This window comes from Impatiens glandulifera, chromosome 2 (genome assembly GCF_907164915.1).
Source record: "Impatiens glandulifera chromosome 2, dImpGla2.1, whole genome shotgun sequence".
Lineage (NCBI taxonomy): Eukaryota > Viridiplantae > Streptophyta > Magnoliopsida > Ericales > Balsaminaceae > Impatiens > Impatiens glandulifera.
Genome location: NC_061863.1, coordinates 58325993 through 58348575, shown reverse-complemented (window position 1 = coordinate 58348575; position 22583 = coordinate 58325993). Strand labels below are relative to the sequence as shown.

Here is a 22583-nt window from a genome sequence, read left to right as displayed (position 1 = left end):
CATGAAAAAGGGCATTTGAAATCCATGAGTAAGAAACAACAGAATCAATACAAACAATTGCAAATTTTATGGTCTCATTGTCAAATAAGAAATCATTGGTAGTTTGAATGTTTATTCATAGATGGGCCGAAAATCAAACTCGGACATTTTGCTTGTACTAGATGCGTTTGTGAGCCATTGATCTTATGTCTTCAATTAAGCGATCCAAATTCGAGTAAGACGATCCGCCACTAGTAATTGCTTTATGCGACAATTTTGCAAAATGTTTGGCACGCATTTTAAACTCGTCTCTCCGACCATCCATCAACTCATCGATCATTCTCTTGACTACTAACCTATCACAAATATCCTTCATATCCAAGCCCAATTCCCATAAGCTCTCAACCAATCTACTATTAACTTGTTGGTCGAGGAAATAAGGCCAGCAAATCATAGGCAACCCATGGTCAATACTTTCAAGAGTCGAGTTCCATCCACTATGAGTTAGAAATCCACCCACGGCCGGATGCCCTAAAACCTCTTCTTGCGGTGCCCAACCCACAATATAACCCCTTTCCTTAGTACCCTCCTCGAGCTCTATCGGAACACCACCATCTCCATCTACTATAGACTCGGGCCTTATGACCCACAAGAAGCACTTGCCACTACTCACAAGACCATGCCAAAACTCAACAAGTTGTTCTCTTGTCAAGATGGATAGGCTCCCAAAACTCACATAGATGACCGAATTGTTTGGTTTAGAATCCAACCACGATATGCAACTTCTATCTTCTTTCCAAAGACTATTGGAAGTTGATGACACCACATCTTTCTTCATCTCAATTGTCTCGGCTAGCCTTATCTTTGAGTGGGCATGTAACGGCCCGATAGTGTATACATTGGGAATTTGAGTTCGAATTTGGAGAAGGGCCGGTCCCTCGAGGTCCTCAAACGTATTGAGTATAAGACCCCAAGCACGTCTAGTTTGTAGAGTCTCTTTCATAATACCCTGCAAAGTTGGGTTATTATTTAGATCACTGCGACATATGCTTGGAAGGTCTCTTCGCCGGAGGAATCCTTCCATGCCCGTTACATTTTGTATTGGCAAGTCCATGTCGGTTCCTAAATATAAAGCTTAAATGCATCAATAATATAAATATATATAATTTGTTTATTGTCAGGGCCTGCCCCCAGCAAGCCTCTGGGTTAGTTAGGAGTTAGGACAGACGACCTACCCAACGGGCAGGGCAGCCAAATATTTTTAAATCTACTAAAAATTCTATTAAAAACATATTTTAAGCCCAACAAAGCATTTTATTTATTTATATATTTATAAACTTAAAAAATAAATTATTACTTATATATATTTAAGTCATTATATATTGCAATGTGATATCCTTGTTTAATTTTTTTTTATTTTACTTGGGCAGCTCAAAGGTGAAGACCAACTCTGGGTATAATTTTATGAAATGCTAAAAAAAAAAAAAAGAAATAAGCCCCAAAATTGTTATTTAGGCATAAAACTTTATCCCTAATCCACCATTTATGGTTGTTAATTAATTTTTAATTGATCAAAAAGAATATATAAAAACATTAAAAATATGCATTTAAAATTGTTAGTAAATATTACAAAATTTCTCAAATTAATACATATTTTTTTATGTCTTTTAATTTATTTTTAAATATAGAAAACTAGCCCAACTTCAACTATCAGATGTATGTATTTAAATTTAAAACATTTTAAATGATAATCAAAATCATAATGTATCATTTTTATCGATTCTGGTCAAGATAAATAACCATTAATCTATCATGATTCCATTATATATTACCTTCACAAAAATTATTTATTTTAAAATATAAATTAAAATTAACGAAAAGAAAAGAAAAGGAAAACTCACATATTTTGTGAGAGTGGTATAAAATTAACTAAAAGAAAAGAAAAGGAAAACTCACATATTTGGTGAGAGTGGTATAAAGTGAAATATAAATTTTGATAAAGAAGATCTCGTTTAGTTCAAAAGGTTCAAATTAAATAATAAAAAGTGTTAGAAGTTAGAAAAGTAAACCTTGGAACGGAATCTCGCCGGAATCAATAAGCTGAGGAAGACAAAAATAGCACCAAAAACTTGAAGCACCGATAGTCCGGAAGTAAATGACGGGAATACCCTTCTCTTCCCCAACGTCAAGCACGAAATTCATAACACCGTCGGATATGATGCACGTGGGCAAGCCGAGGGGGCCGAGAGCATAGTTATCTAAGAAGAAATCCTTAATGGTGGTTTTGAGGCAGATAAGAAGATGGGCGAGGAACTCATGGCCTGATCGTGGGTCTTCTTGAGGGAGACCGTCGGAGTAAATCTTGAATTGAAACGCACCGGGATGGAGGGAGAGGCGGCGGTGGACGTCGGAGTGAAGGAGGAGGCGGGAGTGGACGTTTTCAGAGACGAGAAAGGTAACATTGATGCCGGCGAAGCAGAGAAGCTCGGCCAGCTTGAGCATGGAGTTCACATGGCCTTGTAAAGGGAAAGGGAAGATTAGGACATGGGATTGGGAGGAGGAGGAGGAGAAGGCTTCTTCTTCTTGGGGATTTCCTTTATCCATCTCGTCGTCTAGTTCAATCGACCGATTCACTTATTTCGAAAACAAATTCTACAATATATATAGAGAGATCTGTATTTATTATCAGATAGATGAACACTAGTCAAGACAGGGTAACATATCTTTTAAATTTGACAAAATATTCTAAATCTATCTTTAAAACTTTGATATTATCGATTTCTTTAATAATATTTTAATACAATGTTTGATTATGTTTGTCATCTTATAAGATATGAATACACTACTTTTTATTTTATTTTATAAATAAAAGTATTTTTTTAAATTAATATTTTATTTTGATGTCAATCTCAATTACTTTTAAAAAATAATTAAAGTAAAAAGTAAAAATAATTTATTTAATATATATGAAATATAAATAAATTAAAGATTTTTAATTAAAAGTAGATAAGAAAGTAATTTTATAATTAATTTTCATATTTAAGTTACAAAAAAAACAGATAAATTATTTTACAGCAAAATATTTTGAGTTATAACATCAAAGTTCTTAAAATATTTTAGAATGATTCTAAAGGATAAATGTAAATATTTTAATCTAATCAAACCAAACAAACAATTGATAAATCTTATTATAAAGAGTAATTTTTATATATTAACTTTTTAGATAAGTTAACTTTTATAAAAAAGATGACAAGATTTGTTTAAATGTTAAAAAAAATAATAAATAATAAAATAACGTAAAATTTTTAAATGTTAATAAAATCGAAAAATTCTTATCCCAACAAACTCTCTTTTTCGGATTGAAGCAAATGTGTGTAATATGAATAATTTAAGACTCTCATAGTCATACATTTTATAATAAGTATTAGACCATTTCCAATATAAAAATTCATTTTTAAATTCAAATCATTAATTTTCGCATAGAGTATATCTTCAATCCATAAACATATTTTCAAATTAAAAAAAAAAAAATTATTAGAGCATTCTTTTCTTACATCAATTTTTTTTAATAATATATATATATATATATATATATATATATATATATATATATATATTTAACCACTTTAGAAACTGAAAATCAATAAAATTATATAATTTTTTATATTTTTTTTATTAATACTGTTCATTATTATAAATTCATAATATAAAACAAATATTATTAAAAAAAATATAGAATCAAAATAAAAAAGTTAAACATATAAATAAATTATATAAAAAAATAAATATATAAAATTAACTTATGTTATTAATTGGATATAAATAAATTATATAAAAAAATAAATATATAAAATTAACTTATGTTATTAGTTGGAGGACTAATTTATATTTGTAAAATATTTTGTGTATCTGAATAGTAAATACGTAAAAATGAGTTTGGAAGTAAGAGAACGGTGATAGACTCATTTTGGGTTTGAGTATAGATGTGGAGGGTCGTAAGGATTAAGGATTACAATTTGAAATTGTCTCTTGATAATCGAACCGAATTATTCCGTTTGGAGTGGTTTTTCTCCGAAATCGAAAGGGGATAGAGCGGGATGGTATTTGTGTCTCCGCCCCGCCCCAATTTCACCCCGATTCTGTCATGAATATTATAAACGCAGTTAAATATATAAAATCATCAATATATTTATTTATTCATTATATTTTATAAGAGGTGTACGTTTATTTTTTTATAATAATATAAAATTTTAATATATTACAATATATATTATATTAAAAAATTCACTTATATAATTTTTTATTTTTTAAAAAGTATTTTATAAATGATGCCCCACGTGAATTCCCAAATTGAACGAGACAATGATATATTTAAAAAAATTCTAAAATAAAAATGAAGTGAGGATAATAAATGTATTCCTCGTCCCGAATCACTCCATTATTATCCTATAGTTGCCATCCTAGAATGGTGGAGTTGAAAAACTCATTTAGGTTTGAGTAAGGGGTTGGAAATGATCTTATTTATTATCAATATAAATTTACTTTCACTATGTTAAAAATGAAAAATAAATAAATGAAGTGTTTGTACGATGATTATATTTAATTCAATATTTTTAATAAATTCCATTCAAACAAATTGAGTAATTCGAATAAGTATATATATATTTTTATAAATATATATTTAAATATAATCATAAATTTAGTGAATTTTTTAAAATATATATAACAATTTAATTTGATTCATAATTTTTATTTTTCACACATATAATATTATTAATCAAATAAAGTCTTTTTCTAACTTTTGAGATCACAAAATATATTAAACTCCCACATTACAAGAAAAAAAAAAATGTTTAGAATTTATATTAATCATCTCTCAAAATAAATACACAATTAAATAATTAGTTAGATTAAAAATAATTTGGGTTTAATGAAAACTCAACCCGGTTAAATATTTATAAACTTATAATCTCATATTCTTTTTTATAAAACTTATCTCTCATTATTTGGTTTGTAGTTGGCTAAGAAATAGAAAGACCATCGTGTTCGTACACGTGTTCTATGATGATTGGATCTCTAGACCATGTGAGATAGTCCGCGAACTTACTAGAAGTGTCTCCTGGCCTTTTATATGCACCAGCACGTAGCCGATCCAAGGTCAAGTGCAGAGTATTGAAGTGATATATTTCTACAAAGAAAGCTTTCTAGCAATTTTCAAGATAATCGGCAAAGAGATGGCCTTAATTCCGAGCATTTTTGGTGGTGGTCGACGAAGCAACTTGTTCGATCCCTTCTCTCAAGACCTGTGGGATTCCTTCGAATCAGGATTAATCCCTTTTTCCTCCAATTCCTCTCACCGGGAGACCTCTGCCTTCGCAGCCGCCAGAATAGACTGGAAGGAGACGCCGGAGGCTCACGTGTTTACGGCGGACTTACCCGGGCTGAAGAAGGAAGAGGTTAAAGTGGAGGTAGAAGAAGATCGGATTCTTCAGATCAGCGGAGAGAGGAACAAAGAACAGGAAGAGAAGACTGATAAGTGGCATCGGATGGAGCGGAGCAGTGGAAAGTTCCAGCGCCGGTTCAGGTTGCCGGAGGATGCGAAGATGGAGCAGATAAAGGCCACCATGGAGAACGGTGTCCTCAAGGTGACCGTGCCAAAGGAGCCGAAGAAGAAGCCGGAGGTGAAGTCAATTGACATTTCCGGCTGAGAAGAGCTTCGCAGAATAAAGATTTCCATTTTCTGTTTGTTTGTTTGTTTGTGTGTGTGTTAATTAGTAGTTGTAAGAGGATTTTCAGTCGAGTGTGATAATTCTGAGTTTGTGTTTGTATGTATCCATCCGGTGATGGAAGTGAATGAAATCAAGTTTTCAATGACTTAAGTGTATTAGTAAAATAAAATAAAATAAAATAAATTGGGACATGTTTTTGTTGTATTTGATGATGACGGTGATAATTCTAGTTGATGCCATAGAATAAATAAATAATAATAATTACTCGATTTCTTATTGATTTCGTTCGTAAATAAAAGTACCTACTTTCAAATATCTAAGTAAACATTGTTGCAATATAATTTCATTTGGTGATACTAGAGACTATAGTTTATTATATTCTCTTCTAACAAAATTTTGGAGACAACTAATTATTTTAATACATAGAAAGTAGAAAATACTGTTGTCTTTCTTCTGCCCCAGAGAGTTTGGGGTTTGGGGATAAACCAGTTATTTCTGTTTGGACATGAGACCAAGAAACCTTCCAAATAATTGAAAGGGATGCTTTAGAACAAATAATTGAAGGAATACTTTAGAATGTGCTTTTGCTGTACTCCAGTGTATATGTCTACTTGTAGGAATTACGAATTTTAAGTGTCGAAAGGATAAACATTCTCTATCTTTGAAGAGGAAAGTCTTGTTTCTCGAATCTCTGCAATATGACTTTCTTCGACTTTCTTCTTCTAATTTTCTTTCTCTAATTTTTTAGATGATAAATTATTATTTTTTTCACACCGTAATTTATTTTTTTCACGTGATTGTCAGATTAGAGTCGCTGTAGAATAACGGTCAGCGTCGCTTTCTCTAACCTTACTTATAAGAAAATATGTTTACTTTTAACTCCTCAAGAGGTATTATTTCCTAGTCAATATTTCAATACATATATAATCTAAGAATTTGATAGTTGACAATTGAATTTATAGTGCATGATAATGATAAGTTTCATTTGTTTTATGGTTGTAATTGAAAAAAGTAATTTCTGACAATTGAAAATTAAAATATTATAAAAAGGGCTGTTTGACGGATGTCGCTAAAGGTCAGTAGCAGCAGTTAAACCGATTGCTAGTAGCCGCTAATGCTTTCGTTGCTAATCCAAGTTAATCGTTGCTATTTATAAATATCTTCTATTTTGCTAAAAAAAATAAAAATGAAAAACAGTGGCTATTTTCTTTCACTATTGTCATCTTTTAGACAAGTAATTATCAATTATTATTTTGACTACAATTAATTAGTTTAATTTACAAAAATTATGTGATAAAATTACTACATTTTAATTAAAAATATATTAAATTTAATTAGTATGATCAATACTACAAAATACAATTTTTTAAATGTGAATAAAAAATAAGTTATATTTTAAAATTAGAAAACAGATGTTCATAATTTGAGTCAAAACCATCCAAATTCGAATTTTAGATAATAATTAGACAATTTTTTTTATTTATTAAAGAAAAAAAAGAGGGTAGAAACATAGAGAAAGATCTAGGAAGAATATGGAACCGTACACGTGTCAAGTAAAGATGGATCACGGTAATTCTTCTAGAGTTGTCTATCCCCTACATTATTATATATTCGCCGTGACAAACGTCGGAGGACATACAGCGACGATTACAAGATAATTAACCGAACCGGCGATGGCCTTAATACCGAGCATCGTCGGCGAACAACGACGAAACAACGTCTTCGATCCCTTCTCTCAAGACGACTGGGATTCCTTTGATATAGGTTTCCCTTTCCCCAACGCACTCTCCAATTCCTCTTCCTCCCGGGATAACTCTGACTTCGCCAGCGCTAAAATCGACTGGAAGGAGACGCCGAAGGCTCACGTCTTTACGGCGGACTTACCTGGGTTGAAGAAAGAGGAGATCAATGTGGAAGTTGAGGAAGGACAGATCATTCATATCAGCGGAGAGAGGTGCAAAGAAAAGGAAGATAAGAACGATAAGTGGCATCGCCTAGAACGGAGGAGCAGTGGAAAGTTCCAGCGACGGTTTATGTTGCCGGAGAATGCGAAGACGGAACAGATAAAGGTGAGTTTGGAGAACGGCGTTCTGACTGTGACAGTTCTCAAGGAGCCGGAGGTGAGCTCCATCGACATCTCTAATGGAGAGCTCCATCCTTAAATCACACTTGCTGCTTAATTACTGTGAAAATGTATATATGGTTTTATGATTACGACTGTTTCTAGGGTTTTGGAAAGAAGTAAACTGTTAATACAAGAATCAAGATTCTTGTTTAGTGCCTAATCGCCGCCAGCCATTAATACTCTCTTAATATGTTCAATTAAAATATGTTTGAAGGTCCAATTGAAAATTATAATAAAGTTTGGGACTAGAGAGCTAAGAGAGGATATCAAGACTTCATTTTTCTGGCTAGAACCAGATTCATCATAAGTCACCACTCAAAGGTTCACAGCTACAGAGGCGATGGCGGTCACAACAAAGCTACCCAGTCTGCAGTTCCTCCATCGTCCGCCCAAGGCTCGAAATACTTTCCTTCTCTTGCCCAAACTTACTCCTTCACTGCCTTTTTCTGTCCTCAATCCCTCAGTCGCCGGCCTCAGAAATTTCTCCCGTACTCGTCCATTATGTTCTAGCCTGAACTACCCCCCTGAGGTCACACACATACATATCTCTCTTTCGCTCCCTACATATTACATATTCATTCTATATACCGTGTTTAGAAACTTGTCTTTTCCTATTGCAGAGCTTGTCCAGTTCGGGGTCGAGTTCTTCCATCGTCGGTGATCTTCTCAATTATCTAAACGAATCGTGGACTCAATTCCATGCTACTGGTATGTAGTTGTAGATTATTTTGATGATGATGTAGTAGTAATAGGTTAAATCATGAAGCTTTCATCCATGTTTGCTATTATTGATCCGGGTCTTTGCCCGCTATTGGTCCTACTAAAGGATAAAAAAGGGACAAGATGATGAGAGCCCAAATGAGAATATTAAAATAGGCAAGAACAAATAGGGAGCAACTGGTGGTGAAACTAATTTCCTGACTTCATTAATAAAAATTAAAGGAGCTGCTAGGAATTCAATGCGGAGGTATTTGGTCTTGTTGTGACATGTTGTTGTCCTCCCTTTAAAAGTAGACATGGAAAAAGCTACTAGGTATAGTTTATATAGAAAAAGGAAATATCAATTCAACATGCTGATATCTATCTGTTTATCTCTCATTTCCTACAGCTGAAGCAAAACGACAATTGTTGGCTGCTGGATTCAACATGATTAATGAGCAAGATCAGTGGGATCTTAAGCCTGGTGGCTGTTATTTCTTCACGCGAAACATGTCCTCTTTGGTTGCCTTCGTAGTTGGGGAAAAGTAAGGGGGATTGTATTCTATATTTACATTCTGATTAATGCAGTGAAAAATAAATGGTCTAGGTGTACACTTTTGTGTTTATGAAACCCTCCTCACAAGATTGAGATTCGCTTAGGTGGAAAGATTTGAGTTTATGTTTTCAGACATACACAAGTTTGATTAAATGGGAAATGCAGGTATTTATTTATTGAAGAGGCTGGTAGAGTTCTGTTTAATCTCTGTTTCTCTTTCATCATGTAAATATATCCAACTTTGCCTCCATCTTTTCAACCCAGTACAAAAGAAGTTCATTAGAGAATGGATGATTAAAGAAGATTGATTTCCATGTATAAATTTCAAAGGAGGGCGCAGAGGACGTGCATATTTAGGATGTATTTGTACAAAGAGCCATTTTCTACCAAAACTACTTCAGCTTTTCAAATGCTTCAAGACTGGATGGCTTTTAGTTGTCACCATCTTTATGTGACAAAAAGAGAGATTTTTTTCTCCTTGGTCGTTTCTTATTGCTAACTTTGTGTAATTCTTCTAGTTTCATGACAATGTTTTATCTTTGCTTAATGATGTTGCTTTGTTATTATTTTTGTGTAGTTCTGTTAGTTTCTTGAGTTAAAGTTGTCTATCCTTTATGGAGTCCTTGTTATAGATTTTATGATTCTATATCATTCAGTTTTGCAGGTACCGCGTTGGAAATGGTTTTCATGTTATCGCCGCCCATACTGATAGCCCATGTCTAAAGCTCAAACCAAAATCTGCATCTTCTAAATCTGGCTACCTTATGGTAAATGTCCAAACCTATGGTGGTGGTTTATGGAATACATGGTTTGATAGGGACCTGAGTGTGGCTGGGAGGGTCATAGTTAGAGGCAAAGATGGGTCCTTCCTGCACCAGCTTGTCAAAATAAGGCGACCTTTGCTACGAGTGCCAACATTGGCCATTCATCTGGACAAGTTTGTTATCTTTGCTGAAATTTTCTTAGGAATCTCCTAGTTTGTACTAATAATATATTAATATGATATATTTGTTCTAGATACTAAACATGGTTATGACATCTTATGCATCACACTTTTAGCTTCCATCTCATGATGGCTAATTTACACATGGTAGTTATTTGCAACCCTTATATGTGAATTTGCAGAACTGTGAATACGGAAGGATTCATGCCAAACTTTGAGACTCACCTTGTTCCTCTGTTGGCTAGAAAGGCTGAGAATACGCACGCAGAAGGCAAAGAGAAAAGTGTCTCTTCTTCAAAAGAAGCTCACCATCCCCTTCTGTTGCAGGTACTGTTGTCAATACATATTATTTGATTGAATAAAGATTAGATGTGGTATTTACCTTGTTTCTTACATATAATTGGGCACAGGGCAAGATCTTATTTACTGGGTTCCAGAATGTATAATTATTTAATGGTTTCTTTTATATATTATGCAGATATTATCAGAGGAATTGAGATGTGGGATTGATGAGATAGAGAGTATTGAGTTGAATGTTTGTGATACCCAACCTAGTTGCCTTGGAGGTGCAAACAATGAATTTATATTCTCTGGAAGATTAGATAATCTGGCTTCCTGCTTTTGTGCATTGAGAGCTCTTATTGATTCGTGTGGAACACCTGGGTGCTTGGCAAATGAGGATGGTATAAGGATGATTGCCCTTTTTGATAATGAGGAGGTAATATTGTTTTTTGTGACATCTAAGAGGATTTTAGGGATTCCCACGCACTAATTTTGATAACCGGGTATCTTCAAATAGCTCTTAGAACTTGTAAAAAAATGTTCAAATTACCAGTGACTTTATAATATATTTGTGGCTACACTGAAAACACCTTGATTGATGTGGGGCTCGAAGCGGTGGATGATGTGCTATCCCCTTCCCAGGCAAAATATTACCCTTTGTCCAAATTCACTCAATACCATTAAATTCTTAGAATTTATATATAATTTTTTAACCTACTTTTCTCTGTCAATCCTTCTGTAATTGAACAAAATCTATGAGAATAGGCCGTTCAATTGCAAAAGAACTTTTGTTTGTTTAGAGAGAGGTCACGTTTAAAAAATATTATGATAGTTGAGATTTGATTTAACTTTAATGGCAAAAAATTAATATAGACAAAATGCCCTGTTGAGACTTGATACCATAAAACAAGTGGTATTGTGATTCCATGCGCTAAGTTTTCAATCTGTGGTATTATAACTACTATTGTCCTACAGGTAGGCTCAAACTCACCTCAGGGAGCTGGTGCACCAACCATGTTTCAGGCTATGAGGCGTATTGTTGGCTGCCTAGCTTCATATGAACATGCAGGAGAAGGTGCTCTTGAGCGTACTATACATCGATCTTTTCTGGGTATGACTGTCTTTGCATATTTCTTCATTAGATGCATACATTTTCCAGTAAACAAAAGTACTCAATTTATTTATGATGAGTGAATATATATGTAGGGTTCAGACTTCAGAAAGAGAGAAAAGAAAATAAATGTGTTGTTCTCTTTTATTCTTCTTTACTATGGGAAAGAATGTAACATACAAGAAAATAAATGTGCTGTTGTATTCTGAGTTTCAAAAATGTCATGTTTTAATTTCTTTAAACCTCCTCCCTCCCTGTATAAATTTCCAATTTGGAGTTTGTGTGCAGTATCTGCAGATATGGCACATGGAGTGCATCCTAATTTCGCAGAGAAGCATGAAGATCATCACCGGCCTCAGTTGCAGAAAGGGCTTGTTATCAAACACAATGCAAATCAGCGTTATGCTACCAGTGGAGTTACATCTTTTCTCTTCAAAGAAATTGCAAAAATTCACAATCTCCCACTCCAGGTCTCCTTTCCTTCTCCGTTTTGGCTGATATTTTAGCCTCTCTTGTGATTAAGAATCTGCCTTCTCTTTCATAAAGAGTTGGTGATTAATTTTACATAACTGCATAAGGAATTTGTAGTTAAAAATACGATCATAAATTCTTATTTATTGAATTCATTTCATCCTTGCAGGAATTTGTAGTAAGAAATGACACGGGTTGTGGATCAACTATAGGTCCAATTCTTGCTGCAGGGGTTGGCATTAGAACAGTTGATTGCGGTATTCCTCAGCTTTCTATGCACAGGTATTGCACATGCTCGTCTTTAGCGGTGGTCCATAACTGGGCTTAAAAGAGATGAATCACCACTAATATTTGGCAACATGTTTTTTTCTTTTGCTTTCTGAATTTGGTACAAAAGCTGTTAATAGATTTATAAATCTGTGTCAGACTAAGTTTAGATACATTATGGTTCCAAATGTTATCCAATCTAACATATGTAGATACATAGAACTTTATTAACATGACAAATCTGTATAGAAAGACTACTGATTTAGTTTTATGTGATCTCTGCAGTATAAGAGAGGTATGTGGGACTGAGGATATTGACAACGCATATAAATATTTCAAGGCATTCTACACCACATTTTCAATCATAGACACAAAGTTGAGTGTAGATTCTTAGACTTCTTTCAGTTTTCAGTCGAATATGTCCTTAGTTTGCAGGTAAAGAAATTTCTATTGATCTAGTGTTTAAGGTGTGTTGGATGACAATGTGAACACTCGTGTTTTTTTTATTAATTTTGTCGTTATGTTTAAATGAGGACCAGACTCTTCTTTGTTTGAGCACACACGCAGACCGCAAAATCTCACTTTCATTTATATTATATTGCATCATCGACCTTTATCAAAAAAATAAGTATTGACGTCGTATCAATGTTGAAGGAATTTGACAGGGCAGATTTGTGGCAGTTGTTTAGTAACATCAGCCTCTTGCCCGATTTGCCAATAGGTTTGCTTTAGTAGTTCCGATATAAAGGCCAGTTTCTCTTGTTTGAGAACCTGAGTAAGATAGTGTAATCGAGAGGATACTAGAACTGTGGTAGAAATGACAAGAAGCATGTTGAAAACAAAATGTGTCAAATAATTTATTATCTACTTTTTATGACATTTGTTTGACTAAAACCATAAAACTCAAAAGAGTTTTTTTATTTTTATCAAACTTGTATTTTTATAAAAGTTGTATTTTTATAGGGGACTAAGTAAGCATGACAAGTTTAAGCTATAATTTGGGTGAGAAAAACCTCCATACAATTCGGAATGTTTGAATAGTGATTTTAAGCTATATGAATAATGTTTTTTTATTTTTTAAAAGGGAGGATTAATAGTTGAAACAAAAGTGATAAAAAAAAAGATGGGGAAATGATAGATGATAGCAAAACAAAACATGATAATTATTATTTATTTACTTATTTTTTCATATTCTTTACCCTTATTCATTTAGAGTTTCATTAAAATATTTTTGAATTGAGGAAGTATAAATGAATTTTTAATAAATATTTTTAAGAGATATTTTTTGGTTGATCTTTAATGTCTCGATTAAAATATTTAATCTTTTAACTATACATTAATAGTCGTTATATGAGATTAAACAGAAATATACTTATTATCTATATTTATATGAGTTTTAAATAAATGATGTGTCGGTTTCTACACGAATATATATTTTATGATTATATACTTATTATATATCTAAATAAACTTTTAAATTTTATACTTTATTAAATCATTTTAATTAAATTTAATCTTTATTTTGATAAAGATCCATATGTAATTATTAATAATATATAAAAAAATATTTGAATTAATTTCAATAATCATACCATACAAATTTTGTGTTTAAATTCTCTAACAAAATAGTCAAAGGAATGGCAAAATCTAATGTTTTAAATTATTTTTTATAAAATTTTAATAATTATTAATTCTAATAGGGAAGACACAAATAATAATAATAATAAGATCCATCAAACTAGTATGAATTCTACATGAACTTGAGCCAAATAATATAACACAATCAAATCTTTGTTATTTCTCCAGTAAATTTCACAAAATCAAATTCCATTATGGAGGGATTGTTATATTTTAAGAACATTTTTTTCTTGTAACACAAACAAGTAAAAAGAAGAATTATTAACTTATATAACCTTTAACGACGGTCATAGCCTTTAATAACGACTGAATTAGCATGACACCCCTTTTTCTTTTAATAAAAATAAAAATAAAAATAAAAAACCCTAATTTTATGATTTGGTTTTCCGGTCGCCGGTCTTCTTCCTCATTTCATCTATTCGCCGGCTCTCTTCTTCTTTGGAGGTGGGCCATCGTCGGCCTCATGGCTACCTTCACTGGAAACATCTCCTCTTCTATCCTCATCCATCCATGGCTTCTCTCAAGCAATCTCAGGTACGGGGTACCAAAACTATGTCTCTTCCACAAGTTTCATTTCTTTTTTTTTGAACCACGCTATGCTCACGCCGTTGATATTTCTGCATCTTTCATATAGAGATTCATTTGTCTAAACATGAAACCTGTTTTTATTAGGTTTATGCACTTTAGGAATAATAGTTTGACTAACCGTTTCTTGCAGGCAATTTGGCAAAAATTAACTTTTGTAAATAAATAAATATATATATCTACTGTGCAGACTTATGTATGGTGGGAAGGGTTCTTCAGTTAGTTCTTCTAGCTTCCCAATCTCTTTGTGAATATGAGCTCTCTGGACCTTATATATTTCAACAGCTCAATTTGTATGAAGGCTTAGCCAGTTTGTATTGCTGCTGTTTATTTGCCAGGTAAGATACCAATTTCTCAAAATATTTGTTCTTCAGCTTGCTGGCTGGATCATTCCATTTATCCTTATTCACATAGCCATTTACTTTGGTCACATATGGCTTGTTGCTAGTGCAGATTAGGTGTTAAAGTAGATCATGTCTGGCATAATTAGCTTTTATCTGTTTATTCCATATTATAGATCCTCTGTTAGACCAGACCTTAATGTTCAAAGTGATTTCATAATATCCATAGTTCAGTAAGCAAACATGAGACTTATCTCTTCTGAAGAAGAAGATGAAGCTGATTTGAGATGCAAAAATGATAGATGATAGCAAAACAAAACAAAACAAAACAGGATATTATTATTTATTCACCTATTTTCTCATATTCCAAAACCCTTATTCATTTAGAGAACTAGACTGATTTGTGTTCATTTTCTTTTTCCAAGTTCTCTTATTTATACATATATACTTACATCTCATCCTTCCTTCTATTCTTACTCCAATTTCAAGCCCTCTCGAATTGCCTCTTTGACTGAGGGAAAATCCTCACTTCCTGCCTGTTGTACTTTAGCTTATGTGCCTCGGCTCTTGACACGCGGAAAACACTCATCACCACTTCCTCTGGCATTGCCCGGATCACCGAAGTCTTCCCAGCAAGCGGGCTTGACACCGCCCTGTCATTTGTCTTGAACGACACCCACTCTAATCCTTCGCTTCCCGCCTGCTTGACTTCAGCGTAATTCTGAGGGACAACCAATAGCTGCCCTTGGCGGACTTCGCCATTGAAGACGGCCCGGTTGGAGTGACCCACCACTTGAATTCGGCCCGACCCACGCAATATGTAGATTATGTTGTGGGCGTTAAGGGTCCAGTGTGGCGCAGCCATTGCGTTCTGCACATTTTTTAAGTGGAGATCGAAACAGTTAGAAAACGTTGTCAGTTTGAGTCTCTAGGTCGCTATTTGTACGATTACCTCGTAAAGGACTCCTCTCTCGGCGCTCAATTGGATTTGCTTCAAAATTGGGAGATTATGACTGTTGACGGTGCTGATGCGACCACCCTGAGCGGTGTACACATCTGCCCTCTCTGGATCATCGAGATTTTCTCTGATCCTCATTGTGCAAACAGTTTCCTCAAAACCGTTGTTTCTTTGGCTCCACTCTCTTCTTTCGTCTTCGTACTTTGATGGTCTTTGCATTTCGAATTCCTTCCCTACTCTGACGATGAATCCTCTGTTATCATCTTGTCCCTGTAGTCTTGCCGCTGTCTCCAAATCAACTTTGAAGGATTCCGCCAAGACCTCAGTCTCAAATCCCTGAAAAAGGTTGCCTGAAAAGATTTCCTCTTGTTGTCCCCCATATTTCGTCTGTTGCTTCTCAGACTCTTGTGGGCTACCGGCAAGGAAGAATCTCTGGAATAATTAATCAAGATGACTCTTAATAATTTAATGTTTGTTAAATTTCCAAAGAGAACATTATATATATATGCTATGTGTTAGTTACTCTGAGATTTTGATCGAGCTGGTTGTCAGCATTGCTGGTATCGTGGACTACCATGAGTTCAAGTTCTTCGTTACCGTCGTTATGGACCCAATGAGCTACACCAGCTTGGAAGGCAACAATGTCCCCTTTCCTGCAAGGGTGGATCTTTTGGTGTTGATCTCTGAACCTTTCAGAGCCAAATCGTTCATCAGATTCAGTCTGTTCACTTGATTGAAAGGTCTCTGCGCAGCCTGGATTTATGATGCCAACAATTCCCCTACCTATTCCAACCATAAAGTAAAATTCAACAAATAGAGGGGATGTGCAATTAACTAGTATTACAACATACCTCGTACAACATAGGCTAGCAAAGGGGCATTGTTGAAAGAAGGCAAGAGGAGGCCTCCTTGCTGGATGAGGTGGCGGGAGGCGGCCACACCGGCACACTGAATCTGGTCAGAGGTCTGGTCCCAAACGTCGGTGTAACCAGCTTCATGCTGGATGCGCCTGGCAGACTCAAGAGGGTTGAGGCTTTGGATGCGACACTGCGCTTGCTGTTGTTGGCCAGCTTGTCTATAAGCAGAGCCTCCGGTTGTAAGGACCAGGAAGCATAGTATGCTAATTGGAAGGACATAATAGTTAGCCATGGCTATATGTAACTAATTAGGAAGTAGGATAGGAATGAATGAAGAATGTTGATTGTAGGGATAATTTATAAGGGAGAGAAGTTGGCTGAGAGAACTCCACGTAAGTTTCATAGGGCATTGCTGTTTGCATCATTGCATTGCTGGTTTTTGTTTTACAGTATCCCTGACAAAGAATACGTGGCAACCTTGGCCAAATTAAAGCTCAAGGTTTTGGTTTGTCCCGTTGCGTTAGTATGAAAACAAGTTTCGGGATACATACAAATAATGTAGTCCAGGTTCAGGCAGAGAACTAAGAAGCTGAATACCCTGCAATAGTTTGCAATAAATTAAACCATTTTTAGCATTAATTATTAGTCTGTGTATAAACTAAACATGTTCAATGTTTGAATAATTACTTAATTATCTTATTTAAGAAGATGTTAAAGTTTTATAAGTTTCTCAAAACAAGAAGTTTTATAATAAATAAAAAATAAATAGATGAGAGGCAAACAAATAATTTCTAGCTAAATTTTGCTTATTTCCTTCTTCAAACCAACTGAGTTTTTATTGTTATTTTATGGTATATTAAAGGAGAGGTGGTGTAACTGTGTAAGAATGATCATCTCCTTTCACAACAAGGACACATACTGACCCACAACAAGGACACATACTGACCCATTTCAAAATGGATATTTTTATTTTCTAACTTTTGTATGCATGATGCATGCAGACAAATCAATTAATATTCTCAGCAGCTAGAGACACATGCAACCCTATGCGGGCAAGGACATGCATGGCTTTATGAACAGCTGGAATGTAAAAATGAATATTTTTTAATATTTATGTGAATATCTCAATTTTCATAACAATAATTTATAATTTCTCAATTACTTTCAAATATGTTTTTGAGCTTTGCTATAACTTTCCAATTACAAAAGGAACAACAAAAGTTATATTCACTGTTATTTATCAGTATCAGATTGTTGGTACGATGATATATAACAAAGTTAATTATGCATGTGAAAGAAAGTTGTTTATGGCTCAATTCGATAAAGTTGATTCATAAGGTGATGTTTGGTTTATTGACATTGGATGCTTCAATCACTTGACAGACAAGAAAGAAATGTTTATAGATTTAAAGATGCGAAATAATCAAGAAGTTTTAGAAGTTGTGAAGACATATAACTGCATTTATAAGTAGCCAACGTCTCATATACGATGTTTAGTTTATTCCTAATTTAGCCCATAATTTATTATCGTTGTACAACTATTGACTATGTGATATTTTATTGAATTTGATAACGATGCATGTGTCGTTAAACACAAAACAAACTGACCTGCCAATTATAAACCGTTTCTTGCAGGCAATTTGGCAAAAATTAACTTATATAGTTTATAAAAATTTGCACTTTGTGAATATGAGCTCTCTGGACCTTATATATTTCAACAGCTCAATTTGTATGAAGGCTTAGCCAGTCTGTATTGCTGCTGTTTATTTGCCAGGTAAGATACCAATTTCTCAAAATATTTGTTCTTCAGCTTGCTGGCTGGATCATTCCTTTTATCCTTATTCACATAGCCATTTACTTTGGTCACCTATGGCTTGTTGCTAGTGCAGATTAGGTGTTAAAGTAGATCATGTCTGGCATAATTAGCTTTTATCTGTCTATTCCGTATTATAGATCCTCTGTTAGACCAGACCTTAATGTTCAAAGTGATTTCATAATATCCATAGTTCAGTAAGCAAACATGAGACTTATCTCTTCTGAAGAAGAAGATGAAGCTGATTTGAGATGCAAAAATGATAGATGATAGCAAAACAAAACAAAACAGGATATTATTATTTATTCACCTATTTTCTCATATTCCAAAACCCTTATTCATTTAGAGAACTAGACTGACTTGTGTTCATTTTCTTCTTCCAAGTTCTCTTATTTATACTTATATACTTACATCTCATCCTTCCTTCTATACTTACTCCAGTTTCAAGCCCTCTCGAATTGCCTCTTTGACTGAGGGAAAATCCTCACTTCCTGTCTGTTGTACTTTAGCTTATGTGCCTCGGCTCTCGACACGCGGAAAGCACTCATCACCACTTCTTCTGGCATTGCCCGGATCACCGAAGTCTTCCCAGCAAGCGGGCTTGACACCGCCCTGTCATTTGTCTTGAATGACACCCACTCTAATCCTTCGCTTCCCGCCAGCTTGACTTCAGCGTAATTCTGAGGGACGACCAATAGCTGCCCTTGGCGGACTTCTCCATTGAAGACGGCCCGGTTGGAGTGACCCACCACTTGAATTCGGCCCGACCCACGCAATATGTAGATTATGTTGTGGGCGTTAAGGGTCCAGTGTGGCGCAGCCATTGCATTCTGCACATTTTTTTAAGGGGAGATCGAAACAGTTAGAAAACTTGTCAGTTTGAGTCTCTAGGTCGCTGTTTGTAAGTTTACCTCGTAAAGGACTCCTCTCTCGGCGCTCAATTGGATTTGCTTCAAAATTGGGAGATTATGACTGTTGACGGTGCTGATGCGACCACCCTGAGCGGTGTACACATCTGCTCTCTCTGCATCATCGAGATTTTCTCTGATCCTCATTGTGCAAACGGTTTCCTCGAATCCGTTGCTTCTTGGGCTCTGCTCTCTTCTTTCCTCTTCGTACTTTGATGGTCTTTGCATTTCGAATTCTTTCCCTACTCTCACGATGAATCCCCTGTTATCATCTTGTCCCTGTAGTCTTGCGGCTGTCTCCAAGTCGACTTTGAAGGATTCCGCCAAAACCTTGGTCTCAAATCCCTGGAAAAGGTTACCTGAAAAGTTCTCCTCTTGTTGGCCCCTTCTCTGTTGCATTTCTATCGTCTCTTGTGGGTTACCGGCAAGGAAGAATCTCTGCAACACAATTCAAGAAGACTCGCTCTCTAATTTATTCTTGCACGTCGTGTTTGTTAAAATGTCGAAGAGAGTAATATATATTTATAGGCTATATGTTAGTTACCCTGAGGTTTTGATCGAGCTGGTTTTCTGCGTTGCTGGTATCGTGTACCACCATGAGTTCAAGGTCTTCGTTGCCGTCGTTATGGACCCAATGAGCTACACCGACTTGGAAGGCAACAATGTCTCCTTTTCGGCAACGGTGGATCTTCTGGTGTTGATCCCTAAACTTTTGAGAGCCAAATTGTCCTTCAACTTCAGTTTGTGCGCTCGATTGAAACGTCTCTGCGCAGCCTGGATTTATGGTGCCAACAATTCCCCTACCTGTTCCATGCATGCATGCAGGTTTTTGCTTTCAATCACAATATTTAATATTTAAGTACTCAAAATTAAATAATAGTAGTAAAATTTAACAAGGAGAGGGGATAGATAATTAAGTAGAACAACATGCCTCTTACAACATATGCTAGCAAAGGGGCATTGCTGAAAGTAGGCAAGAGGAGGCCTCCTTGCTGGATGAGGTGGCGGGAGGCGGCCACACCGGCACACTGAATCTGGTCAGAGGTCTGGTCCCAAACATCGGTGTAACCAGCTTCATGCTGGAGGCGCCTAGCAGGCTCAAGAGGGTTGAGGCTCTGGATGCGACACTGCGCTTGCTGTTGTTGGCCAGCTTGTCTATAAGCAGAGCCTCCGGTTGTAAGGACCAGGAAGCATAGTATGCTAATTGGAAGGACACAAGAGTTAGCCATGGCTATAGATAGCTAATTAGGAAGTGGGATATGAATAAATGAAGAATGTGGGATAATTTATAAGGGAGACAAGTTGGCTGAGAGAACTCCACGTAAGTTTCATAGGGCATTGCTGTTTGCATCAAGATTGCATGGCTGGTTTCTGTTTTACATTATCCCTGAAGATGAATACGCGGCAACCTTGGCCAAATTAAAGCTCATGTGTGCCTGCTGTCATAGATTTGGTTTGTCCCATTGCGTTAGTATGTAAACAAGTTTCCGGATACATACAAATAATGTAGTCCAGGTTCAGCCAGAGAACTAAGAAGCTTAATCCCATGCCAATAGTTTGCAATAAATTAAACCATTTTAAGCATTAATTATTACTCTATATATAAACTAAGCATGGTCAATGTTTTAATATTTACTTAATTATCTTACTTAATAGGATGTTAAAGTTGTAAAAGTTTATCTTATTTCTATCTAAATTTTGTTAATTTCCTTCTTCAAACTAGCTGAGTTTTTGTTGTTATTTATCGTGTATTAAAGGAGAGATGGTGTAACTGTGTGAGAATGAACATCTGTTCTCACAGAAAAATAAATACTAACCCATTTCCAAAGGGATATATTTATTTTCTAACTTTTGTATGCATGATGCATGAAGACAAATTAATTATATATTCTCAGCAGCTAGAGACACATGCAACCCCTATGTGGGCAAGGACATGTATGGCTTTATTAGCAGCTTGAATGTAAAAATGAATCTCTTTTAATATTTATGTGAATATCTCAATTTTCATAACAATAATTAATAATTTCTCAAACTACTTTCAAATATGTTTTTGAGCTTTGCTATAACTTTCCAATTACAAAAGGAACAACAAAAGTTATATTCCCTGTTATCAGTGCAGAAAGAAAAAAGTATTGGCACTGAAAGCAGATTGTTGGTACAATGATATATAACGAAGCTAATTATGCATGTGAAAGCAAGTTGTTTATGGCTCAATCCGATAAAGTTGATTCATAAGGTGATGTTTGGTTTGTTGACATTGTATGCTTTAATCACATGACATACAAGAAAGAAATGTTTAAAGATTTTATGGAATTTGATTTAAAGATGCGAAATAATCAAGAAGTTTTACATAATTGCAATTAAAAGTGGTCAACGTAACACTACACTCCCATTATAGCATGTTTAGTTTATTCCTAATTTAGCTCATAATTTATTATCGTTGGGCAACTATTGACTATGTGATATTTTATTGAATTTGATAATGATGCATGTGTCGTTAAGCACAAAACAAACTGACCTGCCAATTATCAATGTGTGATGACCAATATTCCCACTTGACACTTTAACAATAGGATTTCAATTTGCTCACACAAGGGCAAGATGGATCCGAGTTTTGGCATTTGAGATACGGGTACTTACATGAAATAGGATTGCAAGTGTTAGAGAACAAAGTGGTTCTTAGCTCGTCATACATTAAAAAAAATCACTGTGGCTAGATTGAGTCGTTGTAATTGTCTAAACATGAAACCTGTTCTTAGGTTAATGCACTTTAGAAATAGTTGGAAAATGTTTTAAACCGTTTCTTGCCGGCAATTTGACAAAAAATAACTTTTGTAAAAGAAATATGTATTGTGTAGACTTAAATGGGGTGGGGGAGGGGTTCTTCCGTTAGTTCTTCGAGCTTCCCTATTTTTAATCCATGTTGTTTAAATAATTGGGTTTTGTATGTTCTTCTACCTTCCCAATCTCTTATGTGAATATGAGCTCTCTATATATTTGTGTATATCAACAGCTCATTTGATCAAGAGGAGGAATGCAGGGAACAACCAGACTATATTGCTGCTTTTGATTTGCCATGTAAGATGTCAATTTCTTAAAATATTTTTCCTTCAGCTTGCTGGATCATTCCATTTATCGATTTTGACATAGCCAATCACTTTGGTCATATATGGTCAGTTGCTAGTGTAGATAAGTAGATTAGGTGTTAAAGTTGATCATGTTTAGCATAATTTGCTTTTATATATCTGTCTATTTCATGGAGAAAACCAACATAGAGTGGGTTGGTTTACATGGCTGGTTTAATTTTATTTTACAGACAAG

General features: G+C 34.8%; 6 protein-coding genes across 7 annotated transcripts; 3 read left to right on the top strand and 3 right to left on the bottom strand.

Moving 5' to 3' along the window:
- On the bottom strand, positions 1 to 2589 carry LOC124927267 (7-deoxyloganetic acid glucosyltransferase-like). Its single transcript, XM_047467656.1, has 2 exons — positions 2049 to 2589; positions 1 to 1101 (listed from the first exon to the last, which is right to left on the bottom strand). The coding sequence occupies exons 1-2, from the start codon at positions 2581 to 2583 to the stop codon at positions 158 to 160; spliced, it is 1479 nt and encodes a 492-aa protein (XP_047323612.1). The 5' UTR covers positions 2584 to 2589; the 3' UTR covers positions 1 to 157.
- Positions 2590 to 5130: 2541 nt separating this feature from the next.
- Positions 5131 to 5912, top strand: LOC124927269 (18.1 kDa class I heat shock protein-like). Its single transcript, XM_047467660.1, has one exon. The coding sequence runs from the start codon at positions 5214 to 5216 to the stop codon at positions 5685 to 5687; it is 474 nt and encodes a 157-aa protein (XP_047323616.1). The 5' UTR covers positions 5131 to 5213; the 3' UTR covers positions 5688 to 5912.
- A 1446-nt stretch (positions 5913 to 7358) lies between these two features.
- Positions 7359 to 8175, top strand: LOC124927268 (18.1 kDa class I heat shock protein-like). Of its 2 annotated transcripts, none has more exons than XM_047467658.1 (2): positions 7359 to 7828; positions 8048 to 8175. In XM_047467658.1, the coding sequence occupies exons 1-2, from the start codon at positions 7382 to 7384 to the stop codon at positions 8138 to 8140; spliced, it is 540 nt and encodes a 179-aa protein (XP_047323614.1). In that variant the 5' UTR covers positions 7359 to 7381; the 3' UTR covers positions 8141 to 8175. The 2 variants fall into 2 exon arrangements, with proteins under 2 accessions (XP_047323614.1, XP_047323615.1); XM_047467659.1 differs by lacking the exon at positions 8048 to 8175 and adding an exon at positions 7936 to 8012.
- LOC124927266 (probable aspartyl aminopeptidase) lies at positions 8174 to 12720 on the top strand. The gene is made up of 10 exons (XM_047467655.1): positions 8174 to 8362; positions 8454 to 8541; positions 8942 to 9077; positions 9753 to 10025; positions 10214 to 10358; positions 10510 to 10749; positions 11289 to 11424; positions 11713 to 11894; positions 12065 to 12177; positions 12448 to 12720. Exons 1-10 carry the CDS (start codon positions 8174 to 8176, stop codon positions 12554 to 12556), a joined length of 1611 nt encoding a protein of 536 aa, XP_047323611.1. The 3' UTR covers positions 12557 to 12720.
- A 2216-nt stretch (positions 12721 to 14936) lies between these two features.
- LOC124925057 (11S globulin seed storage protein Ana o 2.0101-like) lies at positions 14937 to 16833 on the bottom strand. Its single transcript, XM_047465031.1, has 4 exons — positions 16536 to 16833; positions 16208 to 16467; positions 15679 to 16116; positions 14937 to 15597 (listed from the first exon to the last, which is right to left on the bottom strand). Exons 1-4 carry the CDS (start codon positions 16831 to 16833, stop codon positions 15211 to 15213), a joined length of 1383 nt encoding a protein of 460 aa, XP_047320987.1. The 3' UTR covers positions 14937 to 15210.
- A 1964-nt stretch (positions 16834 to 18797) lies between these two features.
- LOC124925056 (11S globulin seed storage protein Ana o 2.0101-like) lies at positions 18798 to 20491 on the bottom strand. Its single transcript, XM_047465030.1, has 4 exons — positions 20194 to 20491; positions 19807 to 20066; positions 19266 to 19700; positions 18798 to 19184 (listed from the first exon to the last, which is right to left on the bottom strand). The coding sequence occupies exons 1-4, from the start codon at positions 20489 to 20491 to the stop codon at positions 18798 to 18800; spliced, it is 1380 nt and encodes a 459-aa protein (XP_047320986.1).
- Between the last annotated feature and the right edge of the window lie 2092 nt (positions 20492 to 22583).